General features: G+C 39.7%; 2 protein-coding genes across 2 annotated transcripts; both read left to right on the top strand.

The window, feature by feature from the left end:
* The first annotated feature begins 1,858 nt into the window (after positions 1-1,858).
* Positions 1,859-2,827, top strand: LOC109260013 (olfactory receptor 52D1-like). Its single transcript, XM_019438000.2, has one exon. It carries the CDS (start codon positions 1,871-1,873, stop codon positions 2,825-2,827), a length of 957 nt encoding a protein of 318 aa, XP_019293545.2. The 5' UTR covers positions 1,859-1,870.
* An 11,877-nt stretch (positions 2,828-14,704) lies between these two features.
* LOC109260011 (olfactory receptor 52D1-like) lies at positions 14,705-15,673 on the top strand. The gene has a single exon (XM_019437998.2). The coding sequence runs from the start codon at positions 14,717-14,719 to the stop codon at positions 15,671-15,673; it is 957 nt and encodes a 318-aa protein (XP_019293543.2). The 5' UTR covers positions 14,705-14,716.
* The last annotated feature ends 8,516 nt before the right edge of the window (positions 15,674-24,189 follow it).

Raw genomic sequence — 24,189 nt, 5'->3', positions numbered from 1 at the left:
GAAAAGAAACATAAAATCTACTAGGTTTTATTTCCACTTTCCTTGAAAATATCCTCGGAAAATATTCTGTCCTCATGCCTTAATCTTTGTTTTCCAACCACTCCTTATTATCTCCCTAGGAATAAACACCACGGATCAAATCTCTAGAGGAAGCAGCTTTGGGATTTCATAACTGAGCATCACAGAGAGTCAGTAAATAGCCTCACTTACCAAATCCCTTAATCAGAGGAGGCTGGAACTCAGAACTATGCTGAAGATACTCAATGGGCTCACAAAATTGAGGACAGATCAGACTTTTGAACTCAGTTTCCACACTCAGCCCCCTTTACCCTCCAAATCACGTCCATACAACCTGCACAAGAACACAGCTTTCACATCCCTAAACAACCCACTGCCTTCAGGCATACGATACCTGCACAAGCTATTGCTCTACCACATACTCTCCCACATAGCCCCACACTCACATGTGACACCCATCACAAAGCTCCAGGCTCAGCATGCTCAGCTTGTGAACACATGGCACTCGACACAGGTATGTTTTTGAAATCACATTCTAGAAAAAGATTATGCTCAGAGAAAGAACTCAGAGTTTAATGATAAAAGCCTAGGTCTCCAAGGCATCATGGTGATCCACAGCCAAGGCTGAGTGGGGCAAATTTGGGAGAGTTCTCCCATTCCACCCAAAGTAGTGCTCCAGTTCAATGTCTTTTTCACGTTGTTTCCCTGGGCAGAGGGTGGGGGGCGGAAACGTTGCTTGGACCTCATCTTTCTGGTACTCACATAGAATACCAGAGTAGCTCACAAAATAGCAGCTTCCTTACAGTAATCTTTGGAAATCTCCCTTTGCTAGCAAGAATAGGCTGGGAAGGGTGGGCAGGAGAAGGTGGTAGTGACTCCAGCTTTCCACTTGACCGCCCACACTTTTCTCCAGTACTGGCTGGACTTCCATCAGTGGAAGTCCCCAGGCAAATAAGAAGGGCTTTCATTGTATCTGTCTTTTCGAAATCCAGAAATGAGTAAAATGATTACAGCATTAAATATTAATATTAGAGCATCTGGCAAGAAAAATAAAGGAATTCAAATATTGGCCAAATACATGGACAGCCAAGTGATGTGAAAATATCCAACTTTGAATCATGAGATGTGAGGCATAATTTCAGTCCTGATAGTAATTTGCTTTGTGATCTGGATTGCATCAGTTTACTTCTCTGAATGTGGACTTTCCCCTGGTAAAACAGGTATGATAGGTATGATACTCTTTATCACTCCAGTATGTGGCTACAGGAAAAAGAGCTTGCACAAAGGGGGAGGACATTATTTTTGGTGTCCAACGTTTTAATCTCATATACTTAACACCTTCTCACCCACAAAAATGTGAGATAGGTAAGGCAGGTGGTCTCATTTCCAACAGATAAATGAAAAAAATGAATCTTAAATTATTGTGGGACTATCCAATGCTGAACATGAACATGCAGAAGACCTGGGACTAGGATTCCAGACTCATTGTTTTTCATAACTGGAGACTGCTTAGAGGAGGGAAAAGATTTTTTTTCTCAAGGTTGTGCATCATTATTTGACAAATTAGGACTAAAGTTTAGGAATCCAGGTGCCTTACAAAGCGTTCTTAGGTATGATTGGGGCTTGGAATGTGGATATCAAAACATGATTTTGAGTAAAGAAAATAGCAGATGGAAGAAATGGATTGTATGAGACATATTATTTTAAGATTTGGAAAAAATTAAAAACAATATATGTTTTTCTCAACATAAACAAAATTGTGTCACAGAAAGGTTACCATTTTAGGTGATGAACCAAATATATGAAGGCATTCCATCACCCCTTGGATACAGCCCTTTGTTTGCCAAGCAGAATGTCAGTTTCCAACATCAGTGATGACAGTCTCCCAGGCACACTCATCCTGACGGGCATCCCAGGGCTGGAGTGGGCCCACGTCTGGATTGCCATCCCCTTCTGCACCATGTATCTGGTAGCGCTGACTGGGAATGCTGCCCTCATCCTGGTCATTGTGACAGACAGTGCTCTTCATGCACCCATGTACCTCTTCCTGTGCCTTCTCTCACTCACTGACCTGGCTCTCAGCTCCACTACTGTGCCCAAGACATTAGCCATTTTGTGGCTTCATGCTGGAGAGATTTCCTTTGGTGGATGCCTGGCCCAGATGTTTTGTGTCCATTCTATCTATGCTCTGGAGTCCTCAGTTCTTCTCGCCATGGCCTTTGATCGCTACATAGCTATATGCAACCCACTGAGATATACAACCATTCTCAACCATACTGTCATAGGCAAAATTGGCCTTGCCAGCATATTCCGTAGCATAGTTTTTGTCTCCCCATTCATCTTCTTGTTGAGGCGACTGCCTTACTGTGGTCACCATGTCATGGCCCACACATACTGTGAGCACATGGGCATCGCTCGCCTGGCCTGTGCCAACATCACTGTCAATATTGTCTATGGGCTGACTGTGGCCCTGCTGGCCATGGGTCTGGATGCCATCCTCATTGCCATTTCCTACGGCTTTATCCTCCATGCTGTCTTCCGCCTTCCATCTCAAGATGCCAGGCACAAGGCTCTGAGTACCTGTGGCTCCCACCTGGGGGTCATCCTGGTCTTCTACATTCCTGCCTTCTTCTCCTTCCTCACCCACCGCTTTGGCCAGCACCGAGTCCCCAAGAATGTGCACATTTTTCTGGCCAACCTGTACGTGCTGGTGCCTCCTGTGCTCAACCCGATCATCTATGGGGCTAGGACCAAGGAGATTCGGAGCCGACTTCTGAGACTGCTTCACTTGGGAAAGGTCTCAGTATAACTTCTGAGCAGCATTGGAAATGTTAAAGAAAAGCAAACGAGCAAGGATAGTTGTCTAGAACTTTAACATGGATGGAAGCCTGTGATGTGAGAGGCAGAGTGACATGGCAGGAAGCACTGAAAGAGAAATGGTCAGATAAATTGGATACATTGAATATGACGTTGAATGTGCTCCTTGAGCAATTCTGAATTGCCCAGAATGAGGTTAAATTTTTCCTCATTAGGGACTAATGTCATCTCAGTAGGGACTATAATTTACCAAGAAGAAAGGCATTCCTGTCTGGAATTCACACTGCATCTCATGGCAGAAATATTCTACTGGGAAGTGACGTGAAAAACAAACAAAAACCTGAAAACTTGGAGTGCTTTGGATATGAACTCCAAAACGCTGGGCAGTGGCCAAGAGCATGAGAACTAGCATGGGGGTGCTTGTGTTTGAATCCCGGCTCCTCTGCCTTTTACCTCTACTTTGCTCAACAGTAAAAGGGGATAATGATAACATTTAACACTTGAGGTTGTGGTGAGGATTGACATATTATTGAGTGTATGTAGAAATCTGAGAATAGGGTCTGAAATATAAAATACCCAATAAATAAAATACCCAATAAATATGAGATGTAAATGTTATGTAACTTCTCTAGACATTATTTCCATTTTACAACTTATATAAGATTTATTTTGTATTATCTGAGCTGACATAATTATTATAACTGCTAATAAAGGTTAGACAGTGCTTGGGATATGATTAGTGCTCAGTAAAACCACATTTTCTCCCATTATCCACCCCCCTCTTCTGATTATAAGGTTTACTTCTATTTAGCCATAATTTCATCCCTTGTTATAGAAACCTGACCAGTCCCAGTACCCTTATGCACAGTCCATTGTTGACTTCAGTTGCTGTGTCTTTTTAAGTTCATCATAGTTGGAATTTGTTGAGTTTTTTGCATGTAAAAATCAATGGTTTTCATTAAAAATATATATATTATAAATTATTTTCCTGTCACTGCCACCCAAGCATCTGTTGTATTCATTGGCAGTAGCAATCGATTCTAATTGAAACAGTGAGTTCCAAGTGGCATTTTTAATTGCCCCTATTTCTTTTAAAAAATAATTACTATCTCTTTAGCTGATATTATCACTATCATCATTTCCTTTAGTTCTTTGGGCATTTTTAAAATAGTTGATTTAAAGTCATGGTTTATTAAGTTCAGTGTTTTGGCCTTCTCAGGGACAGTTTCTATTGGTATATTTTTTTTCCTGTGTATGGGCCATACTTTTTTTATTCTTTTTGTTTGTTTCTTTTTTTTTTTTTTTTTTCAACGTTTTTTATTTTATTTTTGGGACAGAGAGAGACAGAGCGTGAACAGGGGAGGGGCAGAGAGAGAGGGAGACACAGAATCTGAAACAGGCTCCAGGCTCCGAGCCATCAGCCCAGAGCCTGACGCGGGGCTCGAACTCACAGACCGCGAGATCGTGACCTGGCTGAAGTCGGACGCTTAACCGACTGCGCCACCCAGGCGCCCCTGTTTGTTTCTTTTGATGCCCCATAATCTGCTGAAAAGTGGACATTTTAAAGTGTATTTATATATTTTGAGAGAGAGTAAGAGAGAAGGAGAGAGAGAATTGAGTGAAAGAGTGGCACAAAGAAAGGGAGAGAGAGAATCCCAAGCAGGCTCTGCACTGTCAGCAGGAATCCTATGTCAGGCTTGATCTCACAAACCATGGGATCATGATGTGAGCCCAAAACCAAGAGCCAGATAATTAACCAACTGAGTTACGTAGGCACCCCTGGAAAACTGGACTTTAAAACAATTTTTTTAACGTTTATTTATTATTGAGAGACAGACACAGAGCATGAGCAGGGGAGAGGTACAGAGAGCGGGGAGACACAGAATCTGAAATAAGCTCCAGGCTCTGAACTGTCAACACAGAGCCCGATGTGGGGCTCGAACTCATCAACTGTGTGATCATGACCTGAGCCAAAGTTGGTCGCTTAAACAACTCAAATCTTTTCTGGTCATGTCTACAGCCCTGGGAATGTGCAGAGCCCTAACTTGCACATGGCCTTGTATATCTAAGAGATATGTCAAAAATATTCAAAGTTCCTATAAGTATCTCATTCTTCAGCTTTTCCTTTCTGGCTTTTTACTTAATTTATTACTCTCCCCAATTGTGATCCACTATCACAGGCAGCTGCAAAATTAACTGATTGCCTGTAATTGGTTTTAACAAATGCCCACAGGGAAAAAGGATATTTCTATTAGGAGAGCTATAGATCAGATCAAATAGAGACAGACTTGCAAGAGTGGTCTTTACAGGAAGTATCAAATAGGTCAAATTACAGTTTCTAAAGGACATTTTGAAAGAAGTCCAGCCCCAGTCTGCTATCTACTGGTGCCACCAGGCTACTGGTTTTCACTCTGCACACGGGTTGACAATCTTTAAGACTTCTATAGAGCTGGAGAGTGAGAAAATGGGATTAGAACAAATCAAAATGACACAAAGCCACAAATCTTACAAAAATTCAACCATTTTTCCTAAATACAATCTCCCTGCATAGATGCAAGCCTTGGTTTAATGTCTAGAATTCCAAACAGGTTTGATTTAGACCATCATTTTTCTCATTTTCTCATTGTTTCAATGGAAGAGGAAAATTTCCGAGGTTGTTTCTTGGCCATTTTCACAGATGTCACTGCAGTACTCCATATTATTTCTTTGCTGGAAGACATGAGAGCCAAGAAATCCATTAGGGAAAAAGGGAGGAAGTGTGTTATATATGAGAAAATGGTTTTTAGATCAGACTTGTTATGAATACCAGGCCAGTCACTTTTCAGTTAGATGATGTTATCTAAACCATGATTGAAACTTTAGTTTCCTCATCCTTAACAAGAGGTATCTTACAAACCTCCTTGTTGTGCAGTTGTGAGTATCATATGGATTATTTACTTAGGTTGCAAGATGGCAGGAGAGCAACAGATGTTATTTCCCTCACCAGCATCTACCCTCCTTTTGGGACAATCATAGGACAGACACGGTAGAAACCAGAGAAGTTGTCTCCTGTCAGTTGTGGATGTTCTCAGGCAGGAATGCTGGGCTGAGAAGAGAACTTCTGACTTCACAGAGGAAGGACTTCCTGTCACTTTTCTCCTAAGAGCACTTTCATTCTCAGCCCTGGGTTAAAATCCTCCACCTCTCTTTGACTATTATTACTCTCATCCCCGTGTCCATTTAGTTTTCACATTTCATAGCCTTTCTACAAACATTCCTGCCCATTCATTTATACCATATCTGCCTGAGTAGAGACTTTCACCATCTGAATTACCAAAGCAATCTCTTAATTTTTTCCTGTACCAGCTCCACCAGAATGCATCAATGATTCCCTTGGCCTACATAGTGCTCACTCTAAAATCCAAACACTCCTGGTGAGGTTCTTTAAAATATACACATTATCTTTTGTTTAAAACTTGGGAAATGATGCCGGCATGTATCATCCTTTGGGAATTGGTCTTAACTCATCTCTCTACTTCTATCCATTGATTTTAGCTAAAATAATTAAACTTTTTCCCTTTCGTGGGCAGTAAAAAGAGAAGTGTGTATATTAAAGCCTGGTGCAAGTCAGGGTACCAGGAGCTGCTCAAGGACATGCTTATTTTCCATCAGATTCCTTCATATCTTCTCTCCTACTTCTCATTCACTCTCATGGGTAATACTTTAGTAATATCGTGCCATAAAACTGTGCTTCCACTGCCGCCACTGACCTCACCATCACTATATGTGCTGGATTCTCACTTGAGAGGTTGATACAGTTGACTGTTCCTTATTTCTTGATTCTTTCTCCTTTCCTGGATTAGGTAGAGCCACATTTCCCTGGTCCTAGGCTGATTTCCATGTTCACCTCTCTTCAGTTTCCTTTACAAATGATTCTTCGATTTTTTTTCCCTAAATACTAACATTCTGCACAGCTTTTTTCCTAAGCCTGCTCTAGTTTTAACTCTGTATTTTTGCTGAGTGATCTTAGAAATATCAGATTTCAAATCTATATCTTTAGTTATGATTTATAATATTTCCAACTAATAGTTTGGCATCTATAGTTAGTTGGTTGGTGCATAGAATTGGAAAGGCAACATGTGCCAAATACGAATGCAAACCTGTTCTTGATAGTTTCCTTTTCTCAATAAATGACATGATTTTTTTGTTCTGAACTGCATTACCTAGGCTTTTCTGAAGAGTCAGAATCAATCAGATAGATTAGATAGATAGATATAGATATTCTATATGGATATGGATATAGATATAGATATAGATATAAGGATGGATTTATATTAAGGAATTGGCTCATGTTCATGTAATTATGGAGGTTGAAAAGCCCCATTATTTGTCATGTGCAAATGCAAACCCAGAGAACCTGGTGATGTAATGCTGTCTAAATCTGAAGACCTGCAAACAAGAGCAGCTGATAGTAGAGACTCTAGTCCACATCTGACGGCCTGAGAATGAGGAGCACCAAGGACCCAAGAAGATGATGTCCTAACTGAAGCAAACAGATAAGAAGCTCCTGAGTTTTTTTTTTTTCCTCCAACTTTTTGGTCACTTCAGGCCTTCAGTGGATTGGGTGATGCTCATAGCTGTTGACAATGGCAACTTGCTTTTTTGAGTCCACAATTCAAACACTAATTTCATCCAGAAACACTCTTACAAACACACCTGTTTAACTAAGTATCCAAAACTGTTTAACCAACTATCCAGGCACCATGGGAACCAGTCAGTTGACACATAAAATTAACTACCACACAGACTAAAGGAAAAACCCAGGTGTCATTCTGCACATATTTTTCTCATTCATTTCCCATATCCATGCGAGTAGTCACCAAATTCTAAATATTCTACACCCTCAGTATAAGTCAAACAGCAATTCCCAAGGTGCAGTGAATGTTTGAGATGACACCTAGTGGGGGAAAATAGAGGAAATTAACCAGAGCAAGCAGAATGATTGCTAGACAAAGCTAAGGTTTGAGGCCAGGGATATTCATTGTGTTAATTTGTGGATATTTATGATTTTTGACCATGGTATTCACTATGTACTGATTGTATGCCACCAAAACAAAAACAAAAACAAAAGCTGTCATACGTTGAGGTCTCACCCCCAATGTAACTGTGTTGGAAGTTAGCATTTAGAGGGGTAATTAAAGTTAAATGAGATTATGAAGTTCAGGCTCTAGGATGATAGGATTAGTGTCCTTCTAAGAAAGGCACCAGAGAACCGCCCCCCTCCCACCACCTCTCTGCTTATGCTCAGAGAAAAGGTGAAGTGAAGGCAGAGTGCTGTCTGCAAGCCGAGAAGATTCTTCACCAGAAATTGAACCCTACCAGACCTTTCTCTCGGACTTTCTAGACTCCAGAACAGTGAGAAAATAAGTTGCCATGTTTGAACCATCCAGGCTATGGCACTCTGTCACGGCAGCCCCAGAAGATTACTACAGTGTTCCCCAGTATGAAAAATAGAATCAGAGGGGCTGCATGGTGAGATTTATCCATGTTAGGAGCCAGAGAGCTACTCTGAAGGAAGGACAAATCCTCCCCTGCCAGACAAACAATCTCTGGTGGAAAGAGATTAGTTTTTGTCATTCTTGTGTTAGGATTATGATTATATAGTTATAAAAATTCTGTGATCTCAAGGGTGCAGGGAGATCAGTCGAATAAGCGTCCGACTTCAGCTCAGGTCATGATCTCAAGGTTCATGAGTTCTAGCCTTGCATCAGGCTCTGTGTTGACAGTGTGGAGCCTGCTTGGGATTCTCTTTCCCTCTCTCAGCCCCGCCTTCACTCTCTCACTCTCTCTCAAAAATAAATAATCTTTAAAGAATTTCAGTGATCTTAGAAGTCATTTATACTTTAAGCCTAATTTTCTCATCTAGTCCACTGTCTCATCTAGGCAATAAGCAAAGGAACACTTAATTCTCCATTTAGAGCAAGTCTCCTCTATGAGTCATTATATCACTGTACGACTTGCTGAAGGCTTGCTTTCGCTTCTTACACATATTTAAAAGCAACAATGGCTTTGGAGCAGAATATTTTGGCAGTGTTTGTATGTTCTGAATATAAATATATTATTAAGGAAATATGACAGTGGGAGTGGTTTTGTCTCTTTCTTCCCCGATCCAAATTTAAATGTGTCAAAGTTCTTAATGGAGAGTTAGATGATAGAAAATGAAAGAAAGATTCAAATACCAAAGATCTCTTTCTTCACATGTTTCACTTCAGAACATTTTTGCAATTGTGACTGAATGGCTATCATTAGATTATATTGTTAACTAGAAAGAAAAATATAATCCCATATAGGTGAATTGTGACATTTAGAACTTGTATATATAACTGACATGTTTTTATGGCCTACAATATTTTTAAAAAATCATGGAAGACTTTAAACATGAAAAAGTCATGTCACATGTATGTATGTGTTTGGTTTGAGAAGACGTGAATTAGAAAAGTTATGTTTCGTTCAAATAAACACCATTTTTATGAGTTTTATGAAATATTTTGAGTTATATACAATCCAAAAATGATGTAATCTATTGAAATGTTTCCTGTTTTCTCAGTGATATACATTTCTCTTACATTTAATAATAATTAAAAACTTATTGTAAGATATAGCAAAACAAGTGGATTTATTTTTATTTTCATATATGATTTATATGTACTCAAGCTCCCAGTGTCATACAGGTTATAACATATGCATACACACATACGAATCACAGGGTTTTTGTGTTAATTGCTAAGCCATTGTCTTTCAGCTTTAAACCTTCTGTGCGCTGCTTGGAGATGCCTAGGCTGGGACCACACTTTCCCTCCACCTGCTGGCTGGCTGTTAGAATCTGCCCGAAAAAGGCAGTAGAGGCAGATTAGAGAGCTCAGGCAGGGCTAGGGGATTTGTCTATCCTATGCACACTCTGTTCCTGTTAGTGTCACTCTACATTCGCTGTTTTCCTTGGCTGTACCAGTTGATTCTCATAGAAACAGTAGGTTCCAAGTGACATTTTAAAATTGCCCCTTACTTTGAACCAACCTCATCATGTCCCTCATGTATAACAGCGCTGCCTGGCTGGAATCCCTCCTCAGAATCCTATTACCAGCGCACCCTCTTTTGCCAGAACCTCCTCTTTTAGGACCATTGCTGATTACAGCTGTTACTCTCAATTATAGCTTGATTGCCATAACACAGAAACAAAACTCCTTCTATCACAGCTAAGTAACTTACATAACCACGAGTTCCAAGATTTTACTTTTAAAAATAAAATTAATAGGCGCCTAAGTGGCTCAGTCAGTTAAGCATCCAACTTCCCCAGGTCATGATCTCGTGGTTCATGAGCCTGAGCCCCAGGTCGGGCTCTGTGCTGACAGCTCAGAGCCTGGAACCTGCTTCTGATTCTGTGTCTCTTTCTTTCTCGGCCCCTCCCCTACTCTCTCTCTCTCTCTCTCTCAAAAATATAAATAAAACATTTAAAAAAATCAAAATCAAAATCAAATTAAGAATAAGCATGAACCCCACTTCATTGAATCAATATTGACTTGTGAATACATGAGGTGGTTTGGAAGAAAGTAAAAGCTCCATCCACCTCATTAAGGAATAATATTTCCAAAACAAAGTAGCCCTATGATTATTATTCAGAAATTTTAAGGATTATCATATTGCTTTTATTAATGTATTTTATAATCATTGTTATAACAAAACATTTTAACATTTGGAGACTAGTGTACAGGAAATAAAGCAATTGCTTATTCTTTGACAAGAATAGAAGAGTTATCATAACGACATTCAAGCAAAAAAATACATGTGGGAAAATGGAGTTACTTCAAACAGAAAAAGCATAATGTCAAATTTCTGACAGCTAAGAAAAGCTTGCTCAAATACTTTTAAATGGATAGTGGTGAATTACAAATTTCAAGGGCATACAGTGTCCATAGGATGAATTAAATATTGTCTATGGGAATTTAATTTTTAAATGGCAAAGTTCACAATATACCAGAAATTGCATCCTTTTCTACTCTTCAAACTTTTAATGATAATTCTTATAGTCAAGTTAAAGTTATAAAAGGTAATATCATGTTTTGAATATTCTTTTAGGAAATCTCCATATGAAATGTTTGAAGACCTCTAGACTGAAATAATTCAGAGGAGATAGATCTGTTACAAGGGAAGAGAGTCGAGTATTTTTAGACATGGGAGAAAAATGAACTATCCTGGAAAGGGCTTTGACAGAGGGAATCCTTGGTGCAGAGACCAGAGAGATGGTTGGAGTTAGGGAGCTGAGAGGATCTACCTAGAGCACTGATGTCATTTCCTACCAGGCCTGGCTTCATGGCAAATGAGCAGGACAGTTACATGGTGCCCATGCTCAGAAGGGCCTTGTGCTTTTCTCAAAGCTCTGCTGTCATCATAATGAAATTCTTGGTAATTTGATCTTTGAACTTGTGTTTTGTAAATGAAGCCTACAACACAATCATGTATGCGTGTTTCACCACCATTATTTGCTGCAGATAAGCATAGAATTATGGTGGATTCACATTGAAAGTGAGTTCCAGGAGGCACAGAAATAAAGAGAAGAGAAGAAAGCAAGGCAACGAGGAGAGAAAAGAGATACAGAGAGACAAGAGGGAGGATAAAACATCAAAGTATACCAGACATTTCATTTCTATTTCTTGACAAAGTCGTCAAGGAAGATTCTCCTTATTTCTTTCTCATTTTTTCACCACCCCCTTTCTTGTTCTCTTTTTCAAAGTGTGCTTCATGGACCAAGTCCCTGGAGGTCGCCACTTTGCTTTACACACCTGAGCATCTCAGACAGCCAATAAATAAGTTCACTCTTCAAACCCATTGCCCAGGGGAGGCTGGGCCATAGAGCTGAGCTGAAGACATTCACTGAGCCCAGAAAACTCAGGTGAGAGAAAAGATCAGCTATTTCAACCCAGATTACACATTCAGCCCCCTCTGCTCCCTCATCCCACACCCACCCAAACCTGCACAGAAACACAACTTTCTCCTCCTTCAGTCACACTGTGGATTCAGTTACACACCTCCGGCACAAGACCACCCTCTGTCCACCCAGCCTCACACTCAAGACATCTCCAACACAGCTCGAACCTCAGCATGCCCCACCTGCAAGTGTGTGTCTACCACACAGGTATGGTCTTGAAATCAGATTCCATCAACTGTGTTGTTGGAATGAAAGAATACAGACTGAGGTCTAGGTAAGACAAGGGAACACAAGGACACACTCTAGGACAATTTTGGGAAGACACCCCCATTGTGCACTAGAGTGACACTCTCTCAATATCCTTCTCCCATTACTTCCCAGGGGGAAAAAGTCCAATTCTGATTTTACCATAGTTTTTTCCTCACCACATCTCAGAATGTCTAGAGTACTAGTATCGTATCATAACCACTTGAAATCTTCCTTAAGGGACAAGAATAGGCTGGCAAGAGAAGGGAGATAAGATGGTGGTGATTCCAGCTCTCTTCCCTCCACCATCCAAGCCTCTCTCCCTTAGTGTTAAGGCTCATGTCAAGGCTGAGAAAATCCATTGGTGTCATCAGTGAAAGAGTCTGTGCAAACAGGAGGGGCTCCCTAATTCTCCTCATCTCTTTGATATTCATTAATGCATCAAGTGACTGCAGCCTTATGAATTGTTATTAGACAAAGTGCCTTGTTTGAAAGAGATAGGAATTCAGATATTGGTCAGATTCATGAACACTTGGGTGAAGTAAAACTTGAAACTCTGAATCAGCACACGTAAATCAGGCGCCTCATTTCAGTTGTGCTTCATTTGTGCTTCAGTTGTGCTAATGACTTAACACGCTTTGTGATGTGGATGACATCAGTTTACTTCTCTGGACCTTGTCTTCACATTGATTAGGGGTGCAAATGATGACTATATTTTTTCCAGAAGGTTTTTCAGAAATAAAGAAGTGCAAAGAATGGAGCGATTGTTTGGGGTGTCTAATTTTTTTAATCTCGTGAACATTATGTTTGCTCAACCAGAAACTTTGTGAAGATACTAAACCACGATGCCATTTCAAATTTATAGATGGAAAAAAAAAAGAGGGCCCAAATCAGTTATGGGATTGTTCCAGTGCCATAAAATGAGCAGATAGATAAGAGAGGATGACTATGGAGTCACTAATTTTTCCAAATTAAGACTGGCCAAAGAATTGGAAGATTTGTTCAAAATCACAAATCAATTTTATTAGAGAATCAGAACTAAAATTCAAATTTCTCAGAATCCTGTACAGATTTCTTTTTAGTAGACCATATATTTACTAGGGAGAACATTTGAAAATACTGTCTAGACTTCTACAACAAAAACAAATTCCCCTGCGGTGCCTGGGTGGCTCAGTTGGTTAAGCGTCCAACTCTTGATTTTCTCTCAGGTCATGATCCTAGGGTAGTGGGATGGAGCCCTGTATCAGGCTCTGTGCTGAGCATGGAGACTGCTTAAGATTCTCTCCCTCTGCCCCTCTCCCCCGCTTGCTGTCTCTCTCTCGTTCTCTCTCTCAAATGAAAAAACAACAACAACAACAACGACAAACAAATTTCCTTTCCAAAATGTTTTCATTGTGAGCAACAATAGGACACTCAATTTCCTCCCGAGATCTGCCTGTCAGCACTTGGTATTCTGACCTAACCTCAGTATCCAGCCATCACACGGGGAGGCATGCAGGACCTCAGGCTGGCTTTGCCATAGTAGAGAGTGCTGTCTCTCAGCTAGAATGTCTCATGTATGTCTTGCTTTTTTCTACTATATCCTGATGAATTCTCAAATCATTGTAGATATGTAAGCATATTCAGTTAGCCTAATCTCTTTCTAGGCATTAACGGTGAGATAGAAACTATAGTTACATGGTGTATATCATTGTAGACACATTATATATCAATGTAGACACATTGGACAGAAAATAAACTGGATGAACTATTATATCCTAAGTCCAAAAGCCAATGTTATGTCACATTGGCTTTCGTGAACATTGAGTCTTTAGTGAACACTGATCAAAATGTCTAGGTCCAGACATGGGCATAGTCAGTGTGGAGGTCGCAATTGCATAAAGACATAGTCTCAGCCAACGGGATTTTGTAAAGTAGTAGAAGGATGAAAACACAAACAAACAAAACAAAACAAAAAACTTAAGGGCCAGAAGAAAGGGAGGGCTTCTAGGAGGCAGAAAATTTTTCACTGAAGCTTAGAAAAAGAGAAGGGGGGAAATAAAACCAAAGACTCCATGAGCATGGAAAAGGCATAAATGAAAGAGGCAAGGAGCAACTGTTGATGTGAGTTGACCAAAGTAATAAAGGATGGATAGGATGTGTAGGAGATATGTCATACTGTATCAGATTGGAAAGATGCTTAAATAGTTAGGTTGGTGGTTGGAATATAGACCTCAAAACATGATTGATGAGGGGCGCCTGGGTGGCGCAGTCAGTTAAGCGTCCGACTTCAGCCAGGTCACGATCTCGCGGTCCGTGAGTTCGAGCCCCGCGTCAGGCTCTGGGCTGACAGCTCGGAGCCTGGAGCCTCTTTCCGATTCTGTGTCTCCTTCTCTCTCTGCCCCTCCCCCGTTCATGCTCTGTCTCTCTCTGTCCCAAAAATAAAAAAAAAAAAAAAAAAAAAAAAACATGATTGATGAGCACAGATATTAGCAAACAGAAAAAAAAAAAACAAAACAAAACAGCATATATGTGATAGAGTCTTTCAATATTCTTGAATAAGTTAATAACAATAAATATTTTTCTCAACATAAAAAAGATTATTTCACAGAAAGTTCATCATTTTATGTGAATGATGTTACAGGGAAGGCATTCCATTACCCCTTGGATAAAGGCCTTTATTTACCAAGCAGAATGCCTGCTTCCAACATCAGTGATGACAGTCTCCCAGGCACACTCATCCTGACGGGCATCCCAGGGCTGGAGTGGGCCCACGTCTGGATCGCCATCCCCTTCTGCACCATGTATCTGGTAGCGCTGGTTGGGAATGCTGCCCTCATCCTGGTCATTGTGACAGACAGTGCTCTTCATGCACCCATGTACCTCTTCCTGTGCCTTCTTTCGCTCACCGACCTGGCTCTCAGCTCCACTACTGTGCCCAAGATATTAGCCATTTTGTGGCTTCATGCTGGAGAGATTTCCTTTGGTGGATGCCTGGCCCAGATGTTTTGTGTCCATTCTATCTATGCTCTGGAGTCCTCAGTTCTTCTCGCCATGGCCTTTGATCGCTACGTAGCTATATGCAACCCACTGAGATATACAACCATTCTCAACCATACTGTCATAGGCAAAATTGGCCTTGCCAGCATACTCCGTAGTATAGCCGTTGTCTCCCCATTCATCTTCCTGCTGAAGCGACTGCCTTACTGTGGTCACCATGTCATGGCCCACACATACTGTGAGCACATGGGCATCGCTCGCCTGGCCTGTGCCAACATCACTGTCAATATTGTCTATGGGCTGACTGTGGCCCTGTTGGCCGTGGGTCTGGATTCCATCCTCATTGCCATTTCCTATGGCTTTATCCTCCATGCTGTCTTCCGCCTTCCATCTCAAGATGCCAGGCACAAGGCTCTGAGTACCTGTGGCTCCCACCTGGGGGTCATCCTGGTCTTCTACATTCCTGCCTTCTTCTCCTTCCTCACCCACCGCTTTGGCCAGCACCGAGTCCCCAAGAATGTGCACATTTTTCTGGCCAACCTGTACGTGCTGGTGCCTCCTGTGCTCAACCCGATCATCTATGGGGCTAGGACCAAGGAAATTCGGAGCCGACTTCTGAGACTGCTTCACTTGAGGAGGGTCTCAGTATGACTTCTGAGTGGCTGTTGGAAATGATAAAGAACGGTAAATGATACTTGGTAAAAGATAAAGTAAATGATAAAGGTAAAGGATGATTGTTTAGAACTTTAACATGGATGGAAGCCTGTGATGTGAGAGGCAGAGTGACATGGTAGGAAGTACTGGAAGAGAAATGGTCACATAAATTGGATACATTGAATAAGATGTTGAATGTGCCCCTTGATCAATTCTGAATTGCCCAGAATGAGATTAAATTTTTCTGTCGTCTCAGTAGGGACTAAAATTTGCCAAGAAGCAATGCTTCCCCAGCAGAAGTTCATACTATAGCTCATGGTAGAATTATTCTACTGGGAGGTGAAGTGATAAACAAAAACCAGAACATTTGAAATGAATATGAATTGAACTCCAAACCTTTGAGCAATGATTAAGAGCACATGATCATAAGGACTATAATCAGAGGGGCTGGATTTGACACTGAGTTATCCACTCACTAATTTTTGTGTTTTGAGCTATTGCGATATCCTTCTGTGCCTATTTAGGTCAACTATAAAGGGGATAATAATATCTAACTCCTGAGGTTGTTGTGAGGGTAAAATAAATTAGTGACTGAATGTATAAAGCTTAGAATACTGTCTGAAGCATAAAATGCTCAATAAAGAAATGTAACATGTAAAAGTTATGTAACTTCTCAAAACATTATTTTAGTTTTAACTCATCTAAGAATAATTTTGTATTATCTCATCTGACATTATTTTTGTCATGATGCTATATAACTGCTGTATAAATTTAGACACTGCTTGGCATATAATTAGCGCTCACTGAAACCATGTTTTCTCCCCTTTACTATCCACTCCTCTGATTGTGAGGTCCATCTTCTTTTAGCCACAAATTTATCCCTTATTAAGGATATACAGGAGTCCCAGAATGTTCAGAGGATGTTATATAAGGATGTTCAGAGTCCCAGTGCCTTTCTGCATAACCCTTGTTCATTTTAATAACTAAATATATCTTTTAAATTTATCATACTTGAAGTTTTTTGTGATTCTGTTAATTAAAACTGTTTACCAGATTGGGAGAGTTTAACTGTTATTTCTTCAAATATTCCTTCTTTTCTTTCTCTCTGTCCATTCTGCTCCTTTCATACATTCATACATATATGTTAGCATTCTTGATGATGTCTCATAAGTCCCTGAACTTCTGCTGACTTCCCTTCCTGCTTTTTCTTTCAGTTACTCAGACTGAATAATCTCCATTGACCAATATTCATGTTAGGTCTTTCTTTCTTCTGTACTGTCAAATGTACTGTTGAGCCTTATGGTAAGTTTTTTTTTTTTTTTTAATTTCAATTATAGTACTTTGTAACTCCAGACTTCACGTATGATTTTTAAAAAATAGTTATTATCTCTTTACTGATATTATCACTATCACAAGTTCCTTTAGTTCATTGAGTATATTTAAAATAGCTGATTTAAAGCATGGTTTATTAAGTCCAATATTTTGGCTTCCCTGGGGACAGTTTCTCTTGTCATTTTTTCCTGTGTATGAGCCATTTATTTCTTTTGATGACCCATAACCTGATGAAAACTAGACATTTTAAATAATATCATGCACAACGCTGTGAATCACATTTTCCACTTTCCCTAGAATTTGTTTTTGTTGCTCTTTGTTGTTATTGCGATTAGCATTTGCTTAGTGATTTTCTGAATTAATTCTGTAATATCAATTGTTTATTAGGTGTAGCGACTGATGTCTCTGCTGAGTTATTTCAGGGGTCAGCTAATAATTGGAAAGAGATTTCCTTACATACCTAGAAGCAGTAACTCTTTGTCTTTGCTCAGAAATCTATACGCATGATGGAGCACAAATCCAACACTTAGCCATTCACTATGGGCCTCTATGCCCATAGTGAGACTTGCTTGTGCACAGTCTCAAGGTGAGCCAGGGATGAGGTCTGACAGCTTTCTCATGGGCATGTGCAGAGCCCTGACATGCACATGGCCTTCTATACTTCAGGGATATGTCAAAAATATTGAAAGCTCCTGTAAATATCTCATTCTTCAACTTTTCCTTTTTAGCTTTTTGGTTAATTTATTACTTTCCTGAAGTGTTACCCACTATCATAGGAAGCTGCAATGTTAACTGATTGCCTTTAATTATTTTTGACAATTATCCATATGAAAAAAGGATGTTTGCATTAAGAGAGATAAGGATCAGATCAAATAGAGACAGCCTTGCAAGAGTGGTCCTCACAGGAAGTATCAGACAGACCAAATAAGGACAATTTTCAGGAAAGGAGATTTTGAAAGAAGTCCAGCTCCAATCTGCTCCCTCTAGATGTCACCAGGTTATTGGTTTTCACTGCGCACTCTGGTTGTTTTTTTTTAAGGGAATGGGAATTAAAGTATATTAGAATGACACAAAGCCACTGATATTACCCAAAATTCAATCATTTTTCCTAAATACAATCTCCTTGAATAGATGTAAACCTTGCTTTAATGTCTAGAATTCTGAACAAGTTGATTCAGACCATTTTTGCCCATTTTCTCATTGTTTCAATGTTAGAAGAAAATTTCCAAGGTCCTTACTCTGCCATTTTCATAGATGTCACCACCATTCTCCGTATTATTTCTTTACTGGGGAAGACATGCGAGCCAAAAAAAAAAAAAAAACCATTAGGGAAAAGGGAGGAAGTGGTTTTTGGATCAGACCTGTTATGAATACTAGGTCAGCCACTTATCAAGTAGATGATGGTATCTAAACAACGATTGAAACCTTAGTTTCCTCATCCTTAGGAAAAGAAATATCTTGCAAACCTCCTCATTATGCAGTTGTGAGTATCTTATGGATTATTTACTTAGGTTTCAAGATGGCAGGAGTTAGATATTATTTTCCTTCACCATCATCTACTCCCTTTGTGGGACAATGATAGGACAGACAGGGTAGAGATTAAAGAACTTGTCTCCTGTCAGTTGTGGATGTTCTTAGGCAGAAATTCTGGACTGAGAAGGGAACTTCTGACTTCACAGATGGACAGGCAAATGTGCATATATCTTCCTGTCACTTTTCTCCTAGGGGCACTGCTATTCTCAGCCCTGGTTTCAAATCTTCCACTCCTCTTTGACTATTTACTCTCATCCCCGTGTACATTTAGTTGTCAAGTTTCATAGCCTTTCTACAAACATTCCTGCCCCTTCATTTATGCCATAGCTGCCCAAGTGTAGATTTTTGGCATCTGAATTACCAAAGCAATCTCCTAATTTTTCCCTACACATCTCTGCCAGAATGCATCAATTTCTTCCCTTGGCTGACAGAGTGATCCCTCTAAAATCCAAATATTCCTTGTGAATTCATCAAAGCATACACATTATCCTTCTTTCAAAATTGGGTAACGACCAAGGTGTGAATCATCCTTCAGGTCTCAGTCTTAACTCATCTCTCTACTTCTACCTACTGATTTTTGGCTAGAATACTTAATCTTCTTCCGTTATTGGGCAGTAAAAGAAGTGTGTATATTATAGCCTAGTGCAAGTTGCTATACCATCTGTTGCTCAAGGTCATGCTTATTTGCCATAGGATTCCTTTATGTCTTCTTTCCTGGGATTCATTCACTCCCTCATGGACAATATTTTAGTAATATCGTACCATAAAACTGTGTGTCCACTCTCACTGCTGACCTCACCATTACTGTTTGTGCTGGATTTTCACTTGTGAGACTGACAGTTGATTGTTCCAGGTTTCTTTTTTTTTTTTTTTTTAATTTTTTTTTTCAACGTTTTTTATTTTATTTTTGGGACAGAGAGAGACAGAGCATGAATGGGGGAGGGGCAGAGAGAGAGGGAGACACAGAATCGGAAACAGGCTCCAGGCTCCGAGCCATCAGCCCAGAGCCTGACGCGGGGCTCGAACTCACGGACCGCGAGATCGTGACCTGGCTGAAGTCGGACGCTTAACCGACTGCGCCATCCAGGCGCCCCGATTGTTCCAGGTTTCTTGATTGTGTTTCCTTTCTTGGATTACTAACTGCCACACGTCTTTGGTCCTCCTCCTATTTCCATGTTTACCTTTCTTCAGTTTCCATTACAAATGTTTCTCCTGTTTTGTCTCCTAAATACTAACATTCTCCATGCTCTTTCTCAGCCTGCTTCAATGTTGGATCTGTGTATTCTCGCCAGATGATCTTGGAAAACATCAGATTTCAAAGTTACATCTTTAGTTATAATTTATAATTACTTTTCAAGTAATAGTTTGGCATTTATAGTTGGACTCTTCATATAATTCAAAAGTCAACATGTGCCAAATATGAATGTAAACTTGTTTTTTCTAGTACTTTTCTCAATAAATGACATGATTTTTTTTGTATTTGTGTAGCTGATCAGTATTACTTCGGCTTCTCTGAAGAGGAAGAATCAATAGGATGATTAGATAGATAGTAGATGGAGAGATAGATAGATAAACAAATGGATTTATTATAAGGAATTGACTCTTGTTCACATAATTGTAGAGGCTGAAAAGTCTCATGATTTGTCATGTGCAAGATGGAAACTGGGGAGCTGGTGGTGTAATGCTATCTAAATCTGAAGGCCTGCGAACGAGAGCAGCTGAAGGTAGAGATTCTAGTCCACTTCTGAGGGCCCAAGAATCAGGAGTACCAAGAACCAGAAAAGATGATGTTCCACCTGAAGCAAACAGAGGAAGCACCTAGGTTTTTCTTCCTCCCAATTTTTCTCTATTCAGACCTTCATTGGTTGGGATTATGTTCCCTGATGTTGGGGATGACAAACTGCTTTATTGAGTCCACCAATTCAAATGCCAATTTCATCCAGAAACACTCTAAGAAGCACACATAGAAAACTGTTAAGCCATCGATCCACTATCCATGGAAACCAGTCAAGAGAACACATAAAATTAACAATTACACTGTCTAATCCAGAGCAAGTGTCCTTTGCACGTATTTTTTTCATTCATTCCCCATATCCACTTCAGTAGTCACCAAACCCTAAATATTCTACATCCTGAGTATAAGTCAGACAATTCCAAAGGTGCAATGAATTTTTGACATGACCCCTAGTGGGGAAATAGAGGAAATTAACCAGAGCAGGCAGAATGATTGCTGGATAAAGCTAAGGTTTGAGGCCAGAGATATTCCTCATTCATTGTGTTAATTTGTCGATGGTTATGAGTTTTATTCATAGTTTTTTCTAGATGATTGTATGCCACCAAAAATAAAACAAAATAAAACAAAATAAAAATAAAATAAAATAACCCTCATATGTTGAAGTTCTAACCCCCAATGTAAATGTGTTGGAAGACAGCATTTCAGGAGGTAATTAAAGTTAAATGAGGTCATAAAGTTTGGGCTCTAGGCTGATAGGATTAGTGTCTTTCTAAGAAAGGCACCAGAGAAGATCCCTCTCTCTGCTCATGCTCAGAGGAAAGGTGAAGTGAAGGCAGAGTGCTGTCTGCAAGCCAGGAAGAGAGTCTTCACCAGAAATTGAAGCCTACCTGACCTTTCTCTTGGACTTTCTAGAGTCCAGAGCAGTGAGAAAATGAATGACCATTGTTTGAACCATCCAGCCTATGGCACTCTGTCACAGCAGCCCCAACAGATTACTACAGCGTTCCCCATTACGAGAAATAGAAGCAGAGGGGCTGCATGGTGATATTTATCCAGGTTAGGAGCCAGAGAGCTACTCTGAAGGAAGGACAAATCCTCCCCTGCCAGACAAACAATCTCTGGTGGGAAGTTTTTATCATTCTTGCTCTGTTAGGATTATGATTGCATAGTGGAAAAAATTCTGTGTTCTTAAAATCATTTATACTTCAAGCCTACTTTTCTCATCCAGTCCTCTGTCTCTTCTAGGCATCATGCAAGGGAACAATTTCAATTCTGGATATAGAGGCAAGTCCTCTTCATGAGTCATTAAATCACCATGCACTTGACTATGGCTTGCTGTGTCCGGTTATGCATATTTATTTTAGAGCCACGTATGATTTTGGATCAGAGTATTTTGGCAGTGTTTGTATATTCTGAATATAAATATACTATTAAAAAATCAGCAGGGCAGTGAGAATCGTGTTGTGTCTTTCCTCCCCGATCTAAAGCTAAATAAGTCATAGTTCTTAGTGGGGAGTTACATGAAAGAAAATTAAAGAAAGATTCAAAAGGTAAGGATTGCTTTTTCACATGTTTAACTTCAGGTCGTTTTTGCAATCGTAATTAAATATCTATTATTAGATTATTTTGCTAATTAGAAAGAATAATAATTCCAAATGGGTGACTTATTACATTTAGTACTTGTAAATAAACTGACATTTTTAATGAACTATTATATTTTTCAAAATTCACTACATGACTTTTAAACATGAAAAAATTAAGTCATGTGTATATGGGATTGGTTGTAGTGAAGATGTGCATTAGAAAAGTTATGCATTATTCAATTAAACACTATTTTTATAAATATTATAAAATATTTTTGAGTTATACTCAATCCTAAAATTATTTAATCTTATGAAATGTTTCCTGTTTTCTTAGGGATACATGTTTCTCTTACATTTAATAATAAATACTTACTGTAAGATATAGCAAAACAAGTGGATTTTGATTTTTATATGTGATTTATATATACTCAGTCCCCCAGTTTATATAGTTTATAACACATGCATGCACAAATATGAGTCACAGGGTTTTTGTGTTAATTGCTAAGCCATTGTCTCTCAGCTTCAAACCCTTCTGTGCTGTGCTTGGGGATGCCTAGGTTGGGACCACACTTTCCCTCCACCTGCTGGCTGGCTGTTAGACTCTGCCAGTAGAGGGCAGTAGAGGCCGATTAGAGAGCTGGGGCAGGGCTAAGGGATTTGTCTATCCACACTCTGTCTATGCACACTCTGTTCCTGTCAGTGTCACCCAAGCATCTGCTGTTTTCATTGGATATAGCAATTGATTCTAATAGAAACAGTAGGCTCCAAGTGGCAATTTTAAATTGCCCCTTACTTTGAACCAACCTCATCATGTCCCTCATGTATGCCAGCGCTGCCTGGCTGGAACCCCTCCTCAGAGTACCCACTATGAAGTCACTCTCCTTTGCCAGAATCTCCTCTCTTAGGACCATTGCTGATTACAGCAGTTACTCTCAATTATGGCTTAATTGCCACAACACAGAAACAAAACTCCCTCCACTCCCAACTACGTTACTTACATAACCAAGGGTTCTCCCAGCTTACTTTTATAAAAGTAAAATTGAGAATAGCTAAGCATGAACCCCACTTCATTGAATCAATATTGACTTGTGAATACATGAGGTAATTTGGAAAAAAGCAAAACTCCATCCACCTCATTAAGGAATACAATGTCCAAAACAAATTAGTCCTATGATTATAATTTACAAAACATAAAGATTATTATATTGTTTTTTTAAATATATTATTATAATGATTGTTATAACAAAACATTTTAACATTTGGAGCCTATTGTTACAGTAAATAAAATAACTCCTCGTACTATTACAATTATATGAGTTATCATAATGAGATATTCAAGCAAAAATACACATGTGGGAAAATGGACCAACTTCAAAGAGACAGAGCAATAATTTCAAATTTCTGACAGTTAAGAAAAACTTGTTCATATACTTTTAAATGGGTAATGTTGAGTTGTAAACTTCTAGGGCATAACGTTTCCATAGGATAGATTAAAAAGTGTCCTAAGGGGCTTTTATTTTTAAATGCCAATATTTACATTATAATAGAAATTACATCTTTTTCTACACTTTAAACTTATTTTTTTTTAATTTTTTTAACGTTTATTTATTTTTGAGACAGAGAGAGACAGAGCATGAACAGGGGAGGGGCAGAGAGAGAGGGAGACACAGAAACTGAAACAGGCTCCAGGCTCTGAGCTGTCAGCACAGAGCCCAACGCGGGGCTCGAACCCACGGACCGTGAGATCATGACCTGAGCCGAAGCCGGACGCTTAACCGACCAAGCCACCCATGCGCCCCTACCCTTTAAACTTCTAATGATAAATCTTACAGTCAACTTAAAGTATGAAGGGAATTGGGGTGCCTAGGTGGCTCAGTCGGTTGGGCGTCCGACTTCACCTCAGGTCATGATCGCACAGGTCCTGAGTTCAAGCCTTGTATTGGGCTCTGTGCTGACAGCTCAGAGCCTGGAGCCTGCTTCAGATTCTGTGTGTCCCTCTATCTCTCCATCTCCCCCACTCATGCTTACTCTCTCTCTCTCTTCTCTCAAAAATTAATAAACGTTAAAAAAATGTTTAAAAGTAAAAAAAATAGAGTATGAAGGCAATGCAGTGTTTTGAAAATTCTTTTAGGAATTTCCCATATGAAAAGATTGAAGACCATTACAATGAAATAATTTGAGAGGAGAAAACTTGTTACAAGGGAAGAGAGTAGATTACTCTTAAATTATGGGAGAAAATACAGTTAATCCTGGAAAGGGCTTTGACAGAGGGAATCCTTGGCGCGGGGAACCAGAGAGATGGCTGAGTTAAGTGATCTGAGGGGATCTAC

This window comes from Panthera pardus, unplaced genomic scaffold, assembly GCF_024362965.1.
Source record: "Panthera pardus isolate Hobbes unplaced genomic scaffold, ASM2436296v1 HiC_scaffold_12, whole genome shotgun sequence".
NCBI classification, from domain to species: Eukaryota; Metazoa; Chordata; class Mammalia; order Carnivora; family Felidae; genus Panthera; species Panthera pardus.
Note: the sequence above shows the minus strand (reverse complement) of the source record. Positions and strands in the feature narration are given on the sequence as shown.